Here is a 20,000-nt window from a genome sequence, read left to right as displayed (position 1 = left end):
AGGACTGGATGAAACGTGTTGAAAACGGTCTCCACTGATAAATATCACACATGCTAACTTGGAAATGAGGTCCTTTGTCTAAAATCCTGAACCACCCCTTTAAAAATGTGTTGTTGCCTATAGCAATGCTATAGTAAATCAGCTTTTGCAAGCCAGTGCTACAAGATGACGGCTCACCTCCACATTGGCAGATAACGCAAAGATCTGCGCATATGCCAGGTTCCTCTTCAAGTGCTGTCTCCTCATCCATTGCAGTGAAATGGAAAATAATGAATCAAGACAGTACTGAGCACAACTAAATACTGATATTCATCCCAGGGGAAAATATTGCTTCTTACAACAGTCTCATCTTTCAGAAACAAAATTTAGAAAATGAACTGCTATCCTAATACTTTGTGTCCCTTAATGTGCTTTGTAAGAAATTATAATGTGGCTTGTAACTCATACAATTAAATCCCATTTTTTTAAAGATAGACAAATTCGTATTTAATTATATTATTGATGTCTACCGTCAAAATCTTCCAAAATATTTAGATACTATTTTTTGCCCACCTGTAACTTCAACTGAACAGATAACAACGGACATGCCACATTACTAACATCAAAACTGGAAGACAATGCTAGTCTTCAGGGTCACAGAAATTGCCAGGAGAAAGTGGACAACACCTTGTCCATGAAGGGAAAATAGCAAGGGCCACAGTTAGCAATCATACTAACGTATGGAAAGTCACAACAGCACAGAAAGCTATAATTTACCGCTGGAAGTAGCACTGCTTGTACTGTGGAAAGGACTGCAAGGGCAATAGTGTAAGAGATATTAGTCAGGTCATGACTATGCTAGTGGTAGTATTTCACTGTTATTTACTGCTAAGCACATTTGCCTAAGCACCCCCAGTACAAAGGAGGGATATTAAACTCATTGTGTTGTAGATAGGGACTCCCCATGTCAAAAACAACCAAGTCTATGTTAAATAAACATAAGTTAACATAAAAAATGACTATATTTACAGTCATTGAATTGAACATGTCTCCACCGTCTATAACCTTGTATGTCAGGGGATGAAACTGACCTTAACCTTTGACCCCCATGGTCCTGAGTCCCTAAGTTCATCTAAGTTGTATATACAATAAATGTACTAGAGTTAATGAAGATCCATCAGTCTGCTTTGGAGATATGAACCAAATACTGCATTTGAGTTATTTGTGTGACACCCTTGTAACCTTGACATTTGACCTCAAGACCTAAATTGTCTTGCCAGCTCTTTGACAACTTATCGTGGGTAAGTAGACCAAGTTTGATGAATATCTTTCAATTGTTTTAAGAGATATCAGCTAATATCAAAATGTACTAAAATTCATTGTGCCATGCTCTATTCAAAGCCCTATATATTTTTTTCCGGTACAAATCTGCGCTGTAGGCACCAGAAATTCTTCATCTACAGAAAATTACGATTCAAATGATACCAAATATGCTTTTGCTGTATTTACTTCCACCTTTGACCCTTTTCTAGGCTAATTCGCTCAGACTACTCTAGTTGTGCCCAGTGCCATGTGTGTCCTGCTGGAACTGACACACACACAAACACACACAGTGACGCACACTAACTGGGTCTGTGTAGCTCCTCTAGCTAACTGGTTGTGTGTAACGTTAGCTCCTCTAGCTAACTGGTTGTGTGTGACGTTAGCTCCTCTAGCTAACTGTATATGTGTGATGTTAGCTCCTCTAGCTAACTGGTTATGTGTAACGTTAGCTCCTCTAGCTAACTGGTTGTGTGTGACGTTAGCTCCTCTAGCTAACTGGTTGTGTGTGACGTTAGCTCCTCTAGCTAACTGTATATGTGTGATGTTAGCTCCTCTAGCTAACTGGTTATGTGTAACGTTAGCTCCTCTAGCTAACTGGTTGTGTGTGACGTTAGCTCCTCTAGCTAACTGGTTGTGTGTGACGTTAGCTCCTCTAGCTAACTGGTTATGTGTAATGTTAGCTCCTCTAGCTAACTGGTTATGTGTAATGTTAGCTCCTCTAGCTAACTGGTTATGTGTAACGTTAGCTCCTCTAGCTGTGCCCAATGCCACGTGTGTCCTGCTGGAACTGAAGCTCTCCAAACTGCAGCCAGGGACTGCACGCCCTGTCGCCCAGGTAACCAAATCACCAATGATCACACAGCACTATCACCCCTGCTAGCTCAAGAGAAGTTTGAAAACAGAAAAAGGTTACTGGAGAAGAATAACTAAAAGATTGAGGATTGGACTAATATAATAATATCTAAGGGCTAGAGGAATGGGCTAACTTAAGAACATCTATTGGCTAGACGAATAGGGTAACATTAGCCTGACAGCCATATTCAATTCTATTCAAAATTTGAGTCTGATACTGTATGATTGGGACATGATCATGAGGTGTGTTTCAACCGATACAGGGGGGGAATGCCTCTGCACTCAATTGGATAGACCTAACCAATCAGATCAAGAAAATAGCCTACTATGAATCCTGTAGGGCAAAGAGCCAAAACAATGCTTTTTTTGTAGGCCAAACAAAATCAGCCAAAGCACGCACAGGTGATATGATCAACTAGGCAGCATTGCTAATCATCATCGTATCAAGCCCGCCCAGATCATTTGATTGGTGCGGCTGGGGCGAGTGGCTCTGGTTTAGGCATAGTTATTTCTCAATGGAACAAGTCCAGACCAAATGTCCCGACTCTGGCTGGCTTCCAGGCTAGGGTAATGTGGGAATGCCCAGGCTAGGGTAATGTAAAGGCTAGGGTAATGTGAGAATAACTCAGGGGTCGAGGAATGATAAGGGAAGCTGCTTTTTAGCTGCTATGTGGTTCAGCTCTGGAACCAACTTTTGGAAGACATCAAAAAAGCCCCAACTGTAGCCAGTTCTAAATCTAGACTTCAAGTGTAACTCTCGCCAAAATGCAACCAACAGTAGGGTCTTTTTGTGAATTTACCCCAGTCAAACTTTCGTTTAAAAGCATAATTATGTCAGAAGCACCACTTTTAAGCTTGACTGTATTGTCGTTTTCAGGTCAAATGGCCTTTTGAATGGGAGTCTTAGGGGTACTACTATTTTGATGCATGATCGCATCATTACTATTTTTAAAACACTAAGAAGGCTCGACACAACATGAAACTTTGATCAAAGTATCACCAGTGTCTCTACACATGAACTCAAGCATTGAGAACATTGTTTGTGTACACAGAGTTTACTAAAAGAAAGGTTTTGAACAACTCACTTGGTTTTTCTACTCCCCGCCATCTTGCCAGTCAAGGAGTGAGTTGTCCGAAACCTTTCTTTTTAGTAAACTCTGTGTACACAAACAATGTTCTAAATGCTTGAGTTCATGTGTAGACCCTAGGTTGCATTTTTGGTGAGAGTTAAGACCAAACTGTTCTCAGATGCCTTCTGCTAACTGCACTGAGTTACAAACTCTGAATCTGCCTGTAAATTATTCTACCTTGTGTCTTTTATTTTGTCTTTTTAATCATTCTTTATTTTTAAATGATTGTTTCCTTTAAATGATTGTTTGATGTTTCCTGTTTTTAATTATGATCTTTACCTTGTAAATTATTATTTGACTATTGCCTTTCTATTTACTGTTTACTTTTGTTTATGTAAAGCACATTGAATGATCTCTGTGTATGATGCGCTATATAAATACATTTGACTTGATCAATTTCAGTTTCAGTACATTTGAACTCAGAATACTAGATGTGCCTCATCTGCAGTTCAAGAAACAACCAGTAGGTGGTACCAAACAACTGTATAATAATACACAATAACTGTTTGTGTGTGTGTGTGTGTGTGTGTGTGTGTGTGTGTAGGCATGCACAAGGATCCTGTCCAGCTCCTGTGTCAGATCTGCAGCAGTGGCTTCTATCAAATCCGTTGGGGTCAAGCGAGCTGTGACGTCTGCCCAGAAAACCACTACTGCCCGGTGAGTACACACACACACACACACACACACACACACAGACAATCTCATTACTAAGAGGTGAGCAGGGGTCATTTGACCACCTTCTTTATCTCCTCCTCCTCCCCCTCTTCTCCCCCTCTTCTCCTCCTCCTCCCCCTCTTCTCCTCCTCTTCTCTCTCCTCCTCCTCCTCTTCTCTCTCCTCCTCCTCCTCCCCCTCCTCTCTCTCTCCTCTTCTCCTCCCCCCCTCTCCTCTTCTCCTCCTCTCTCTCTCCTCTTCTCCTCCCCCTCTTCTCCTCCCCCTCTTCTCTCTCCTCCTCCTCCTCCCCCTCTTCTCCTCCCCTTCTTCTCCTCCTCCTCTTCTCCTCCTCTTCTCCTCCTCCTCCTCCTCTCCTCTAGAGCCCAGATGTGAGCCCCATCCAGTGTCCAGCGGACGCCTTCTGCCCCGAGGGCAGCACAGCTCCTGGGTACTGCATGGAGACGTTCTTCCGGAAGGTGGGCGAGACTTGCGAACTGGCCCCCGTCACCATCGCACTGCTGGTCATCGGAGGAGGAGGTGTGTGTGTGTGTGTGTGTGTGTGTACCAATAATACAATAACAGAAATACTATAGTATAAATAATATGGGTAGAAAAATAATAACACACATAATATAATTTGTATATGTGTGTGTGTGTATATGTATGTGTGTATTGTCATGCATTTGGGTGTGTGTATGTGTGTGTGCACGCGTGTGTGTATTTGTGTGCATGTGTAAATATATATATATATATATATATATATATATATATGTGTGTGTGTGTGTGTGTGTCCAGTGGCTCTGCTGTTTATCGTCCTGCTGGTGTTGCGGCGGAGACGCGAGGTGGACGGGGAGCTGTCTCTGTCACGTGCGCCGCTGCTCAGGAAGGAGCGCCCTGCTGGACGCTTCTACGGCCTGCCCTGCGACGCCGAGCCCGTCTACGCCGGCTGGTGACCCCTGAACCCCTCTATGCCGGCTGGTGACCCCTGAACCTGTCTACGCCGACTGAACCCACATCATGACCTCTGCACCAGAGCTTTATCTCCTCTACTCTACCAGTGACTGATACAGAAACACACACACACACACACACACACTCACACACTCTCACACACACACCTGGGCCCTGTTACATCACACATCATTTGTATGAACAAATGTCTCTGTCTGTTACACAAAACTGCAGGAGCATTCCATCTCCTTGACCTTGTCAAATGTGTTTTATCTCTGTCTGACGGCAGATTGTCCTGATAGCTGATCGACATTTGAGGATTGCTTTGTATGGATGTCTGTGCTAGCGGTTGCTTTGTATGGATGTCTGTGCTAGCTGTTACTTGTCCCCTTTCTTATTTTGTTTGATTGTTGCAGTTTTGCACTGGGCTTTAACGCAAAGCCATGCCGATGCCTCACCATGCTTGGGTACGCTCCAGGCAGATCGTCTGTTTTGGGGCCTCAAAGTATATATTTTTTTTTTTACTCTGTCTCCCTGGTACTGTGCCTTATGTGTTTCACTATTTTATGTATTTAAAGTGTTGCTTCCCAAAAAATCCTTTCTATTCAAGAAATGTAACATTATTTGAAAGAGGTATGTTTTAAAGAAAATATAGTCATTCCAGAGAAGATGCTGGAATCAAATAAAATAAAATTGCACTATCATGTGTTTATGTCTTTGCGTATGTCATTTAAGTGATTATTCATATAAGCCAATCAACACGTGTCGACAGACAGAGAACGAGACACCTCTTTTCCTGAGAAGACATCCCTCTAGTCCAGTGTTTCTCAAACTTTTTCAGACGACGGACCACTTAACCAATAAAAAAGAAACGCAAAGAAAGGCCTACTCACTGAACCACCTTGCTTATTGTCTTTGCACTTTGCTTATTATGTCAGAAGATTCATATGATTTAAACTGGCATATCTTACATAGACAGTGTTGCAACTGTTTGGATTTACATACAAGTTGGTTCAATATTGCAAACAACTCATCGATATTATATTTTACCACGTCTGCTCCCGAACCACTTGGGATAGCTTGCGGACCACCAGTGGTCCCCGGACCACACTTTGAGAAACACTGCTCTAGTCTTTTTACACTCTAAAACTGTTTACAAGAGAATATCAGTGCTGGACTGCACACATCTGTAGGTATTATAACTTACTGGTGTTGCCAGTAGAAATATATAATTTAGTGTTTTGAGAATATCATTTGTGTAAACTTTTCATTATGCTTTCTCACAATCTAAGTTTTGTTCTCGCCTCGGAACAAATCAGTTTAGCACAGCATAGACTAATGTTTAGCGTCAGGACTAGACAGATTCGAGATACTAGTGCAAAAATCTGTTTGTCCTAATGATATGCCGTAGTACGATTTCATGACACTCAAGATGGCGGCCACCATGGCGAGATGTTTCCCTGGTATGTGTTACATTGAAACGTTTAGGACGTGTTCACGTTCAAGTTTCAAACATCATTCTGTTGTTATTTCATGCAAAGTAAAGTGCATTGTCAGTTTTCAACTTGCAGTTATTAACTTATGTATCAAGACCGTAGTAACATTTCATTTTATGAAGCTAACGGTCGTCAGCCTTAGCTAACGTTAAGGCTAACGACGTAGTGCTAGCGAAGTTGACAGCAAGCACTTGGCATCCTTTATGCTAGCACGCAAACACGGTGGTTTCTGCCAGGATCAGAATGCTTGTGTCGGGTGGCGCATTGTGACTTTTGTTGTGTGTTAACATTAATGTTCTGGTATTCAGCACTGGTCAGGCCGCTGTCCACGCGCATGAGAAGCTGCCGTGTCTCCTGGTTATTGAGAACTCACGCGACACCTCAAACTCGTCTCTTGTCTGACCTCTCACGCGGACCCCTTCAGAGGCCCGCGCGGATCCCTGCAGCAGGCGGCGTATCGACCGCGTCCTCGCAGATTCCGCAGGGAGGTCTGCTGCGCCGGTAAGACCACCTGTGTTTACTTATTTGGGTATCTGAGTCTGACATTTGTGCGCATGTAAGTTTGAATGAGCCACAGCGCGTCAACCTTCTCATCACAGGGCAACTTTTTTTCATTTTCTCAAGGTTGCCAACTTTGTCATTGTTCCAGTCATAGAATTGGCATTACCATATATTCTGTGTGTATGTGTTGGATCATCTCTGGGCTGTGCCCTTGAGTGTTGGATACAGTGGGAGATGTGTGCTGTCATGGAGATGGTCATGTCCTATCATATGAAATTCTCCTCTTGCCACTCAGATGTTTTACCTTTACACATGTTTAAGGAAGTCTTTAACATCTTTTGGCCATCTACTGCAGTGGTCCCCTCCAGTTTTAAGCATGCAATTGATTACAGTGAGCTGAAAAACTATAGGCCTATTTCCAAATTACCTTTTGTTTCAAAGATCCTGGAAAAAGTTGTTCTCTCTCAGGTTACCTCTTATTTACACTTCATAGCACTGAATCTGCTCTACTTAAGGGTCATTCCACATCAATTCAACCAGGGCCCACGCACTTAGGTCTCAAAAAATTCTGAAAAAATGACTAGGTGTACCTATATTACCCAGGAGACACACTGTAAAATTACTTTTACGTAAGATCAATACTTTCCGAGATACAGCCAGTTTTACAGAGGGAGGGGGGGGCGTCGATTTTGTTTGCCCTCTTTTTTTTGTCAAAGTTCACAAGCCCATAATGCAAGAACTAAACCATTTAGGAGGCTCAAATTTTGCATGCTGGTACATAAATAGGAACAGTATGTAGCAAAATCATCACGTTTGGTCTGGATGATCCTGCATGGTCATAGCTGTCCCTCAAAGTTGATAAAAAATGTATTGGAGTTTTTGGCTGGGCTCTGTTTAGGCCTTCAGAAGACATATTTGTACTCAACATAGGCTCTTGATTTATTTTCCTTACTGAGATAAGTAGAAACACTCTCACAAAAAGCAATGAACAGAAAATAAATTCCTTCAGGGTCTGAACAGCAGACCTCACAAGTCTGAAAAATCATTTTGGTTCTCATTTTCAGAGCACCCAAACACCTTGTGGGAATATACAAAGATTTTTTTTATATTCTTTTCTGTATACTCCATGATCCCTTCTTTTTAAAAACACTAATTTGACTTGGCTTAAGCAAATCTTTCTTTTATATTTTCCTCCCTGATCATGGGCAAAATGCACCATTGAGATCAATATGTTTTATATAGAGTTACCGCAGTGCCACCTGTGGTTGTAAAGAGTAAAAACTAAAGGTGATTCTGGAATAATCTCTCTATAGAAATGAAGAGAGATTAATCTGGAATAATCTCCCTATAGAAATGAAGTCCTGTCCCACTATCAGTAGCTTTAAATGAAATGTAAAGACCCCTCTATTTTCCTTTAATGCCTTTAATGTCCATTAATGAAATGTAAAGACCCATCTATTTTCCTTTAATGCCTTTAATGTCCATTGATGAAATGTAAAGACCCCTCTATTTTCCTTTAATGCCTTTAATGTCCATTAATGAAATGTAAAGACCCATCTATTTTCCTTTAATGTCCATTAATGTTCCCTTTGTTTGTGTATTTATCGTATTTCTATTTCTTTTCTGCCATCTTTAACTTTACTGTACAATTTGCTCTAGGCCCGGGAGTAGTTTTAGTATCTTCTTTTATCTCCAATCATATTCAGTTTTATCATTACTATTATTTTTTGTATTTTTATTTATTTTTATTTATTTATTTCACCTTGGGTCAGTTGCACTGTGTTTAAGTGTGGTTTATAAAGAAATGTGACTTGATTTGATTTGACTCCCTGTGCTCTCCTGCAGTGTCCTCCCACTCCTCCCTGCTGTGCTGGCGCCCCCTAGCAGGAGTCTGACGTATTACAGCCTGAAGTACGGCAAGCGCAAGACGTGCCGCTCCGTGCCCAAACGCTTCCTGCGGCTACACTGCGGCCTCTGGCTGCGCAGGAAGGTGAGTCGGACTTTTCACTTCCTCTCTCAAACGTGACCAGCACACGTCCATGCGAAACATTACGCATTACACGATCACAATGGGAAACAGAATGGGAAACGTTTTTTATTCACTTCCTCTCTCAAACGTGACCAGCTAGGGCTGCACAATTAATCAAATTTTAATCACGATCACGATTTTGGCTTCCCACGGTCAGATTTGCGTGATCGAGCGATATTACAAATGCGTGCTCTAACCATAGAACCAACCTGGCAACCCATAGAACGCTCCACTACAAAACAAATCAAGCGCTTAAACCTGTCTTACATGTAACTGCAGATTTTTAATGCATACACTAAAGTCACAACAGTAAATTTGAAGTCGTACAAATTTTTTATACCTTGTAAACACAAAATAGGGGCTACGGGTTCACAAATCCTTTGTTACAGGTGCACAAATCCCGCACTACACATTGCAAATTAAATGTTTCCTTGAGGTCTCAATTTTGCTACATACAGTATCAGATATTTGGTGCAAAACACATTTACACACCTGTATATGGAAAGAAAATAAACTTGTGTCTTGAGTGGGGAGAGACAAGTACAAGTAAACACTTACGCCAACACAGAATCACAAGTAAACAAATCCTATCCTGTGCATCACAACATGCACTTGACACTTTTGCTACAATCGTTGCAGTGCAGTTGGTGCAAAACACATTTGAACACCCGTGTTTCATAATCTGAGAACATGCACAAAATTTGTGCATTTGTAAACCCAAATGTGAACTAATGCTTCAGAAGTTGCACATCTGTGAAATATTTTAATATAATGATATAGATCGCTATGATCATTGAGCATTTTCTTGCACAAGTCAATCAGTACAACTGCTGGAATCTGCTGCTACGAGTCTCAGCTGTTGTTTTCCTGACAGATACTTTTGCACCACGTCTGGCTGAGACAAGTCTAGCCAAAAGGATTCGTATGCGCAGAGCCCGTCTATGCGTATGCGTGAAAAAACGTGATTTTGTGAGTTGCTGTTTCTGGTTTCGTCCGTATTAACCAGAAATGTAGAAAATAATAGCCTAATTTAGAGATCTTTCGTCTCAATACTGATTATGAAGTTGTGATATATTACTTATAGCCTACTGCAGAAATGTTTATAGCCTGTTGCTTAAGATGGCCGTCCCCAACCTGTCCCGGTGAAATAACTTTCTTTAGCTTTGCTAAACTCTGACTGTTGTACTTACTGTAGAATCGCGCTGGGCAATGGCTTCTGGGATCGTGGCACCCAGTGACGCGTTGCACAGAATATTGCCCAGCGCGACTCCACCTGAGACCAGTAGCAGCAGATTGGAGCGGTTGTATTGATTGACTTGTGCTCATGCAAGAAAATGCTTAATGTTCATAGCCATCTATTTATATATAGATCTATAAAGCATCCCCGATGCAGAACTCCGAAAAGGTCATGCCATAAGAGCGACAGCATAGCTAATGTGCAAAATATGAAATGCAATGGGATGAATTGAACAATGTAGGACATTGCATGGGCCATAGGTAGGACATAGCGTAGGCCATAGGTAGGACATAGCATAGGCCATAGGTAGGACATGGCATAGACCTAGTCGTCCATATAGAAAATACGTTTAATCGGTTTGGAACTCTGGCTTTCACCGCCGCAGTCTTTATTAATGCATCTAATCAGAACTTGAGTGCGCAACCTGCACCTTAGAACTGGCTTAAACAGGCGATATAGCACGGTTTAGGAGATTAAGTACAACCTGAAACTAAAAAACAGTCTAGGCCTCTATTAGAGACCGGCCTTTATTTATCCAAACCTGTAGCAACACCAGCCATGTAAAAGAGACAGGCGTCTATTTGGGAACTCTGCTTTATGGTATATATGAATGAGCCCCAGTAGGTTAAACTGGTAGCTGTATATGTGTATGCATATATGTGACCCCCAGTAGGTTAAACTGGTAGCTGTATATGTGTATGCATATATGTGACCCCCAGTAGGTTAAACTGGTAGCTGTATATGTGTATGCATATATGTGACCCCAGTAGGTTAAACTGGTAGCTGTATATGTGTATGCATATATGTGACCCCAGTAGGTTAAACTGGTAGCTGTATATGTGTATGCATATATGTGACCCCCAGTAGGTTAAACTGGTAGCTGTATATGTGTATGCATATATGTGACCCCAGTAGGTTAAACTGGTAGCTGTATATGTGTATGCATATATGTGACCCCGGTGTCGTTGTGTGTGGCCAGGCGGGCTACAAGAAGAAGCTGTGGAAGAAGCTGCCGGCCCGTAAGAAGAGGCTGCGTGAGCACGTGTTCTGCAACAAGACACAGAGCCACCTGTTGGACAAGATGACCGGGCGCTTCTGGAAGAGAAGGAACTGGTACCTCAACGACCCCTACCTCAAGTACCAGGACCGTGTCAACCCCAGGTGGTGACACACACCAGTGTGTGTGTGTGGAGTCTTGGGGTCGGGGGGGCTGTAAATATCCATGTTTGTGTGTAAATCAACTTCTATTGTCATTGAGCTCAGTCATGTCAATCTGTCATGAATAAAGGATTCATTTAGCGTCATGCTTTCCTTTACTGACTATGCTGTTGTGGTAAATAAGTGCAGTACTGACTATGCTGTTGGGGTAAAGAAGTCCAGGTTCTTTTTCTTTCTATTTATTTTAATTGGATATCAGCAGAACACATGACTTCCTTTGGCAGTGGTCATCTCAACATGTAATATTGGTATTCAGCTGTCCACACTTAACACGGGCAGTGAAGAACCTCCAATCTGTGTGTGTGTGTGTGTGTCTTCTGGCAGGTCTAGTGTTAACAGCAAAGGCTCAGAATCTGGGTTTACAGCTACAGTTAGGAACAAAATGATTCATACCCCTGGCAGATATGGCAAATATTGGTATAATGTTGGGTTTCAGCCAAACAAGGCCAGAAATGGTTAACAGAGAACAATATCAACATGTTGGAGTGGCCCAGCCCAGAGTCCAGACCTCAATCCATAAACACAGTGAGCACAAGGCCAGAGTGATGGCAAAGAACCATTCCTGCCTCAGTCGTTCCTGGTAGGTACCATAAGAACCATTTCCTGGTAGGTATTATAAGAACCATTTTGAAAGCGGTGTTGACAAATAAAGATGTCTCCACTGATTATTTAAAAAGGGTATGAATCATTTTGGACACCACATTTCATAAAAATGTTAAAAAAGATGAAAATGCTTTTTTTTCTGATTCCATGCTTCTACCGCATCGTCTTACAACCTTTTGCAGTGTCATTTTCAGTCAGAACAAACGTATTGGTCAAGAGAAAGGGGAATGATTTTCAGTCAGAACAAACGTATTGGTCAAGAGAAAGGGGAATGATTAATGTTGTTCCTAACTGTATCTGTGATAGCTGCATAGTTAAAAGGGGGGTCATCAATGTTCCCCAGATTAACATGGTAGGTAATGGGAACATGAAAAAGGGTTCTATGTTCCCAGGGTTCTATGTTCCCAGGGTTCTGTGTTCCCAGGGTCCTATCCTCTTTGTGTTCCTTTGACTACAGTTTTTCACATCAAATCCACAACATCCTTCCTGTCAGTCTATATACAAAGACACATTTCAGATTCACATTGCTTATTTGTTTTAGTCTAATGAAGATCTAACGAAAACAAAACAGTATTTTATGTATATTTTAAATATAATTATTTGATTTGACCCAGAACCCAAAAGATTTTATTTTTAGAGACCATTAAACTCGTGACAATAATTGGTTGCAGTGTGTGTTTTTAAACATTGTATAATAGGAAAGCCCGAGTAATACTTAATAAAAGATATAAACTTAACTAATGAAACACTATAAACTTAAAGGTTGTATTGTATCAGCGATGGCAGGGTAACGTCACTTCTGTTGATGTTCAAACAAAACAGAGCTAGCTCGCTACTCCCTCCCCCTCCCTCCTGCGCAATTGAAACTCTCTTAAACGTGCATCTCGTTGGTTATTGGTTGGAACACTTTATTTTGCCTTTGAGTGGTTGGCAACACTTGTTTTTGTGTGCAGATCTCAGAGCCTAGGCTGCTTTTACAGAGACACATTTTTTTTGACGGCCTGCTTATGGGGCAGGCAGCTATAGCGGATCTTTAGGACAGATCAGATGAATGTGATCATTTATGTTTGTCCCTTTTTTTCTCTACATAATCGGAGGGTCAATGGCTGAATCTCTATGTCCCCCCTCAGGTTTAAGCCTTGAACTCTCAAAGACTTAACTGGTATCCATTGATAACTGATATCCATTAATAACTTATATCCATTGATAAGTGCGTATCCATCGATAACTGATATCCATTGATAAGTGCATATCCATTGATAACTGATATCCATTAATAACTGATATCCATTGATAACTGATAACTGAACTGGGAACATAGAACCCTGGGAACATAGAACCTAAACATAGGTAGGCTCCCGCTAAAAGCTATCTGAGCTAGCTGCCAAGTTAGCAGCTATATGTGCTAGCTATTGATTGACTAGTCCCTTTTCCAGTGCATGGTGTCAGCTCAACTCACTTGTTCTGGTTCCATCAGCAGAACCTGGTGCCTGTGGAGGTTCCAAGCAAGCTGAGGCGATGCCAAAAGGTGACGTAAAGTATTCCAGGTTAATGAGTGGTTACTGGGCCTACTGTGTCCCACGTTAATGACACCATGCTAGTTTTCTTTCTGCGTCGCTATGGCACCCAGCTACATTAAAGGGGGGACTTTTTTGCAGTGGAAAAGCTGGTACCATAACCGAGTAGAGTTGAGCTGATACCATTCAATGGAAGAGGGACATAAGTAGCATCTGAGTTAGCATAAGTAGCATCTGAGTTAGAGGGACTTAAGTAGCATCTGAGTTAGCATAAGTAGCATCTGAGTTAGAGGGACTTAAGTAGCATCTGAGTTAGCATAAGTAGCATCTGAGTTAGAGGGACTTAAGTAGCATCTGAGTTAGCTCTAGGGACTTAAGTAGGCATCTGAGTTAGCTCTAGGGACTTAAGTAGGCATCTGAGTTAGAGGGACATGTAGCATCTGAGTTAGCTCTAGGGACTTAAATAGCATCTGGTTTGAGGGACATAAGGGGCTTTTAACTCATTGAGTGGCAAAAACATAATATTATGTTTTTCCTTCCCATGCGTTGAGTGCCAAAAACGTAATATTTCGTTTTTAGCTTTTTTTTAAAAAAATTACGAAACTAGACACTCTTAACACACCTTATATGTGATTTTGGGAACTCTGTGATGAATGGAAATTAAATATATGACGATCGAAAACTCATGAAAACGCACAATCTGGACATTTTATCATAACTCTGTTGCCGCTTTGGGTCGAATCAGTGACACATGCACGTCAGGTCAAAACCAGGCCATTTTTGTGGGTCTATCACTAGGTGGCAGTCTCACCAGGTCTCGCTGATCACTTCCCGGAAAGTTTACCGAAGTTTACAGGCAACACTTTATATTTCATGAAAGACGTTAAATCTCCATTTCTAGAAAAAAAACAGCGATTTTGATGAAAACTAGCCACTGTGCACAAAGATAGGGAGAGGTTCAGAGAGATAGTACTTCCTGCTGATATCCCACCTATTGGTGAATTAAGTAGCCAATGCAACGATAGTCCACCAAGGTGGAAAGAGGTGCAAGAAGTAATAAAACGTGCAAGGGCCTCTTCAGCCCCGGGACCTAATGGAGTGCCCTACCGGTTGTATAAGAGTGCACCAGATGTTTTAAGATTTTTATGGCAATTAATGAAGATAGTTTGGAAAAAGCAGAGTATTCCCATGGCGGCTTGGCGGAGGGCTGGGGGAATATTTATTCCCAAAGAAAAGGACACAGTGGAGATTAATCAATTTAGGCCAATTAGTCTACTGAATGTTAAAGGGAAGGTTTTCTTCAGTGTGGTGGCACAGAGACTGACAAATTACCTTGAAAGTTATAAACTAATTGATACCACAGTGCAAAAAGCTGGAATTCCTGGCTTCTCCGGGTGCTTAGAGCATACCAGCATGATTTGGCACCAAATTCAATTAGCAAAGCGTGAGAAGAGAGACCTGCACGTTGTGTTCTTGGATTAGGCTAATGCTTTTGTCTAGTGTAATAGTCTGTTGTGGGAGGCCTCTGATTATTTCAGAATCCCAGGTAGCATTAAAAGCCTAGTAAAAGCATACTTTCTGGATATTCAATTATGTTTTACTACAGCTGATTACACCACAGGGTGGCAACAACTCGAGATAGGAATCATGGCCGGATGTACCATCTCCCCACTTGCTTTTACAATGGCAATGGAGGTCATCATTAGGGCCTCAAAATGGGTAGTGGGTGGGGAGAAGTTGCAGGGAGGGCCACGCCTCCCCCCGATTAGGGCTTTCATGGACGACATGACAACCTTGACGTCAACCGTTCCATGCACCAACAGGTTGCTGGATAAGTTAAATAGTAATCTGCAATGGGCCAGAATGAAGGTGAAGCCAAGTAAGTCTAGGAGTCTCTCAATTGTTAAAGGGAAGGTAACAGATAAGAAGTTTGCTATAAATAAGGAGGTGATTCCCACAGTTCTGGAGAAACCAGTGAAGAGTCTGGGAAGGTGGTATGATGCAAGCCTTAGTGATAAATCACAGGTTGAAGACTTGAGACAGGTGACTAGGCAAGGTATTGGAAAAAATGACAAGTCAGGGCTGCCAGGTAAGCTCAAGCTGTGGTGTTTGCAGTTTGGTTTGTTGCCTCGGCTAATGTGGCCATTGACAGTTTATGAAGTTCCTCTGTCAAAGGTAGAGAGGTTGGAAAAAATGATCAAAAGATTGTCAGAAAATGGCTCAGAGTCCCACGCTGCTTAAGCAGTGTAGCCTTGTATGGGAAGGGCATTGTAGAGTTGCCAATATCTAGTCTGACAGAGGAATTTAAGTGTGCTAAGGCCAGAGCCGGACAGTAACGGAGTACATTTACTTGAGTACAGTACTTGAGTACAATTTTGAGGGATCTGTACTTTACTCAAGTATCATTTTTGAGGAGTACTCATGACTTTACTCAAGTACATTTGAGAGGCAATTATTGTACTCTTTACTCCACTACATTTCTATCCGTAACCGTGAGTACCCGTTACTTCTTCTATCCGTAACCATGAGCAACCGTTACTACTTCTACACAAAAAGAAGAAGAAAGAAAGAAATCTCGGAATCCCTCAATTTGTTGCTTCCTTCTCAAACGTGATTGGATTGTGCAGGCGCCACTGATTGGGACAGCCTATCAGCAATCACCTTCAGCTTTCCGCCAAAGTCAACTCCATGGTCAGATTTAGATAAGAGACGAAACCATGGACGAAACAATGGATGAAGACGCAGCAGGTCCATCCTGGGAATGTGCCAACCTGTGGCCCCACCTCGCCAGACTATTTCAATTTTCTGAACAAGTTAATGATAGTTCTAGCTTCAAGTGTTTCAATTACAAAATAGTATTTTGTATTTGAAATACGTATTTTAAATACATGTATTAGAAATACTGCCCATCCCTGGCAACATGGTAAAAAGATGAAAATGACTTGATTTTACTTCCAATTCATTTTACATTCTCCAAGGTATTAACATTAACATTTTTCATAACTCCATGTAGGACGTTTCTGTACATAAATGTAAGCACCTGTGCTGAGTGTCTTTCACTAATTAAGTATAAGTATATATACTCTACTCAGTAGGCCACGGCTGCCCGGATTGGGATAAATACAGAGACCAAATTTCCCTCACGGGATCAAAGAGTATATATACTTACTATACTTATAAGTAGCATCTGAGTTAGCTGCTGAGCTATCTGTTGTTTGTCTAGATGGCTGCTTCAGTCATAATTTCTTCATGGAAAAGCAAGCCATAGAATGAACTGATGTCACATCTGCTGTCTACAATCTACAATCATACACACAAACATACTCACTCATACACAAACAGGACACAGGACGTCATCTATGCAGAACTCACACTGCTCCTGTCCAGTGCTTTAATGGCATGCAATGACAATGACAAATCTTATACAGTGACATCTCTTATGTTGACATATCTTATGCAGTGACGAATCTTATGCAGTGACATCTCTTATGTTGACATATCTTATGCAGTGACAAATCTTATGTTGACATCTCTTATGTTGTGACATATCTTATGCTTATGCAGTGACATCTCTTATGTTGACATCTTGGCTTTCTTTTGTGAAGGTGAGAGTGAGAGGAAGAAGCAAAAGAGATCATTAGGATGTTCTGAGATTAAGATTGAGATTATGTTCGGATATGAGCGCTGAAGAGAATAGCCAGATTAGGATGTTCTGAGGTTAAGATTGAGATTATGTTCGGATATGAGCGCTGAAGAGAATAGCCACATTAGGATGTTCTGAGGTTAAGATTGAGATTATGTTCGGATATGAGCGCTGAAGAGAATAGCCAGATTAGGATGTTCTGAGGTTAAGATTGAGATTATGTTCGGATATGAGCGCTGAAGAGAATAGCCACATTAGGATGTTCTGAGGTTAAGATTGAGATTATGTTCGGATATGAGCGCTGAAGAGAATAGCCACATTAGGATGTTCTGAGGTTAAGATTGAGATTATGTTTTGGACATACTGTAACACTGATGCTTCTATGGCAACCATCACTCTGGTGAAGCATGCTGATTGGCTGATCAGATGTGGAACCGGTCAGAGGCAAGTCTACAGCGCCTCATCAAAGTCCTCATGTGACCAAAATATGTGTCGCTAGGCTACAAAGCTTCACAGACGAAAGAGAAACGTGTGTGTGTGTGTGTGTGGACATTGCACAAGTGTAAACACAGTTGACACTAAATTAACCTGAGGTGAAGCAGTCTTGCTTAGTATAACGTATTTATGAGCTAGTATAGTGACACGGCTATTGTAGCACACAACCCTCCCACACACACACACACACACAACCCCACACATACACAATAGTGATGCAGCTATTGTAGCCAACACTCAACCCCCAACCCCCCCCCCCCCCCCCCACACACACACACACACACACACACACACTCGTGATGCAGCTATTGTAGCTAACACTCAACCCCCCCCCCCCCACACACACACACACACACTCACACTTGTGATGTAGCTAACACACATCCCCACACATACACAACCCCACACACACACACACTAGTGAAATGAGTACTCTAGTACAGTATTGTGTGCACATTCATATCATTCCTCAAATGTTCTGTCGTCTATAAAGAGAGAGAGAGTGTGTGTGTGTGTGTCTAGTGGTGTGTTACAAAGAGACTGTGTGAAAGGCTGGGTGAGCTGTGCAAGGTATTCATGCTGAATTCACAGTGACAGATTTCACACACTCACACACACTGTCAGCATGACTGCCTGATTTCACACTCACACACACACACTGACACTGTCGGGATGAATGCCTGCTGTGCAGCCCTGAGAGTCAGGGAGTCGAGGAGTTAGAGTGGATTATAGTGGGAGGGGCTATAGTGGGATGAGTGGGAGGAGTTAGAGTGAGTTGGAGTGGGAGGTGCTATAGTGGGTTAGAAACCCAACACACTGAGCTGATCAAAGCCAAAGTCCTTTTAGGAAAGTCCCTCCACTCAGCGGCCATATCGTAATGCTTTTTGGGCACTTATTGAGCATCTATTTCGGCAGAAATGCACATGCTCAAGGCTTCACGACACCAACCTTGCTCCAGCGGCGAGATAACAACACATGATTGGCACAGTGTACTCACATGTCGATTGTTTTGCCGCAGAAGGGGCAGGATATGTGTAGACAACTGTTACAAACTAACCCCATGCATTTCTATGGAGGATTTTTTGAGTGCTGTCTCCTCATTAGAAAGTCTCTGGCAAAGCTACCAATAGAGACATAAAAATCAACATCACATTTGGCAAGAGGATTTTACATCGTAGAAAATCTTTATCTTCTTCTTTTTCCTTCGTTAGTTTTAGCCAGATGTGATGGAGCTACACCTGTGCCACAGATCCAACTAGATCAATAAGTATCTTTGATCCATAGACTAGATTGATCTGTGTGTGATTAGACTGATCACTACCTTTGATCCATAGACTAGATTGATCTGTGTGTGATTAGACTGATCACTATCTTTGATCCATACTGTGGACTAGATTGATCTGTGTCATTCATCCGTAGATTAAGCTGATTGGTTGAGTAGCTGATGCAGTGGTCAGGGGTTGTTAATGACAAATTCACCGTTAGTTCTGTGAACGAAAAGATTGATCTGTGATCAGTGCTTATCATTGATTCATTGAGATTGGTTTTGGAGCTGTGTGTGTGTGTGTGTGTGTTAGGGCTGCACAATTTGGGAATTGCATTAATGAGTTAGATATTAGCTAATTGGATTAATTCATTAGTTAATAGCTAATTACATTAGTTCAAATTAATTGCAATGGATTGGAAATGGATTACTTGTGCAGCCTGAGTGAGGTCCTAGTGCTTTAGCACAACATCACTGCATGTCTGAATCTATCAGCTGCCTCTCACACACACACACACACACCTCGCTGGGACATTTAGAGAACTGTACATTGTCTTTCTTACAGGAATTACATTTCATCATAATGATTACAATCATAAAGGCATTTTAGTAACATACACACACACGGCTTACTACTGAGGACAACACATACACACACTCACACATCCAGTCACACATTCATACTCACACACACTCACTAGCATTCATAAACACTCTCACAGATTCAGACACACTGTTATATATTCACACACACACACACACACACACACACTCTCTCTTAAATATTCACACACACACACACACACACACACACTCTCTCTCTCTTATATATTCACACACACACTCATATATTCACACACACACAAACACACTCACTCATATATTCACACACACTGCTCTCTCTCTGTCAAAACCACGCCCCCTAAACAAACCACGCCCCCTAAACAAACCCCACCCCTGAGCAAACCCCAAAGACAGCAGTCTGTGAACATGTATACACTCACACACACACTCCACACTCCTCACACCTCACACACACCGTATACACACACACACACTCAATATGTACACAGTCCATACGAATGCAAGAGAAGAGAGAGAGGCTGCTC

The 20,000-nt window shown here is 41.8% G+C and overlaps 2 protein-coding genes across 3 annotated transcripts in view; both read left to right on the top strand.

Annotated features, from left to right (window-relative positions):
* Positions 1–5,596, top strand: part of si:dkey-21a6.5 (sushi, von Willebrand factor type A, EGF and pentraxin domain-containing protein 1) — a 13,185-nt gene extending 7,589 nt beyond the window's left edge. Inside the window, exons 6-9 of one of the 2 annotated variants that reach the window (XM_042086141.1) lie at positions 2,049–2,137; positions 3,829–3,941; positions 4,318–4,474; positions 4,759–5,596. In XM_042086141.1, the coding sequence (XP_041942075.1) occupies positions 2,049–2,137; positions 3,829–3,941; positions 4,318–4,474; positions 4,759–4,919 (520 nt within the window). In that variant the 3' untranslated portion in view covers positions 4,920–5,596. Of the gene's footprint in view, positions 1–2,048; positions 2,138–3,828; positions 3,942–4,317; positions 4,475–4,732 lie in introns of both variants that reach the window. The other variant, XM_042086149.1, reaches the window with a different exon arrangement.
* Positions 5,597–6,299: 703 nt separating this feature from the next.
* mrpl35 (mitochondrial ribosomal protein L35) lies at positions 6,300–11,455 on the top strand. Its single transcript, XM_042086269.1, has 4 exons — positions 6,300–6,351; positions 6,693–6,885; positions 8,731–8,875; positions 11,131–11,455. Exons 1-4 carry the CDS (start codon positions 6,309–6,311, stop codon positions 11,317–11,319), a joined length of 570 nt encoding a protein of 189 aa, XP_041942203.1. The 5' UTR covers positions 6,300–6,308; the 3' UTR covers positions 11,320–11,455.
* Positions 11,456–20,000: the final 8,545 nt, after the last annotated feature.

This window comes from Alosa sapidissima, chromosome 1, assembly GCF_018492685.1.
Source record: "Alosa sapidissima isolate fAloSap1 chromosome 1, fAloSap1.pri, whole genome shotgun sequence".
NCBI lineage: Eukaryota > Metazoa > Chordata > Actinopteri > Clupeiformes > Clupeidae > Alosa > Alosa sapidissima.
This window is presented reverse-complemented; position numbering and strand designations above follow the sequence as displayed.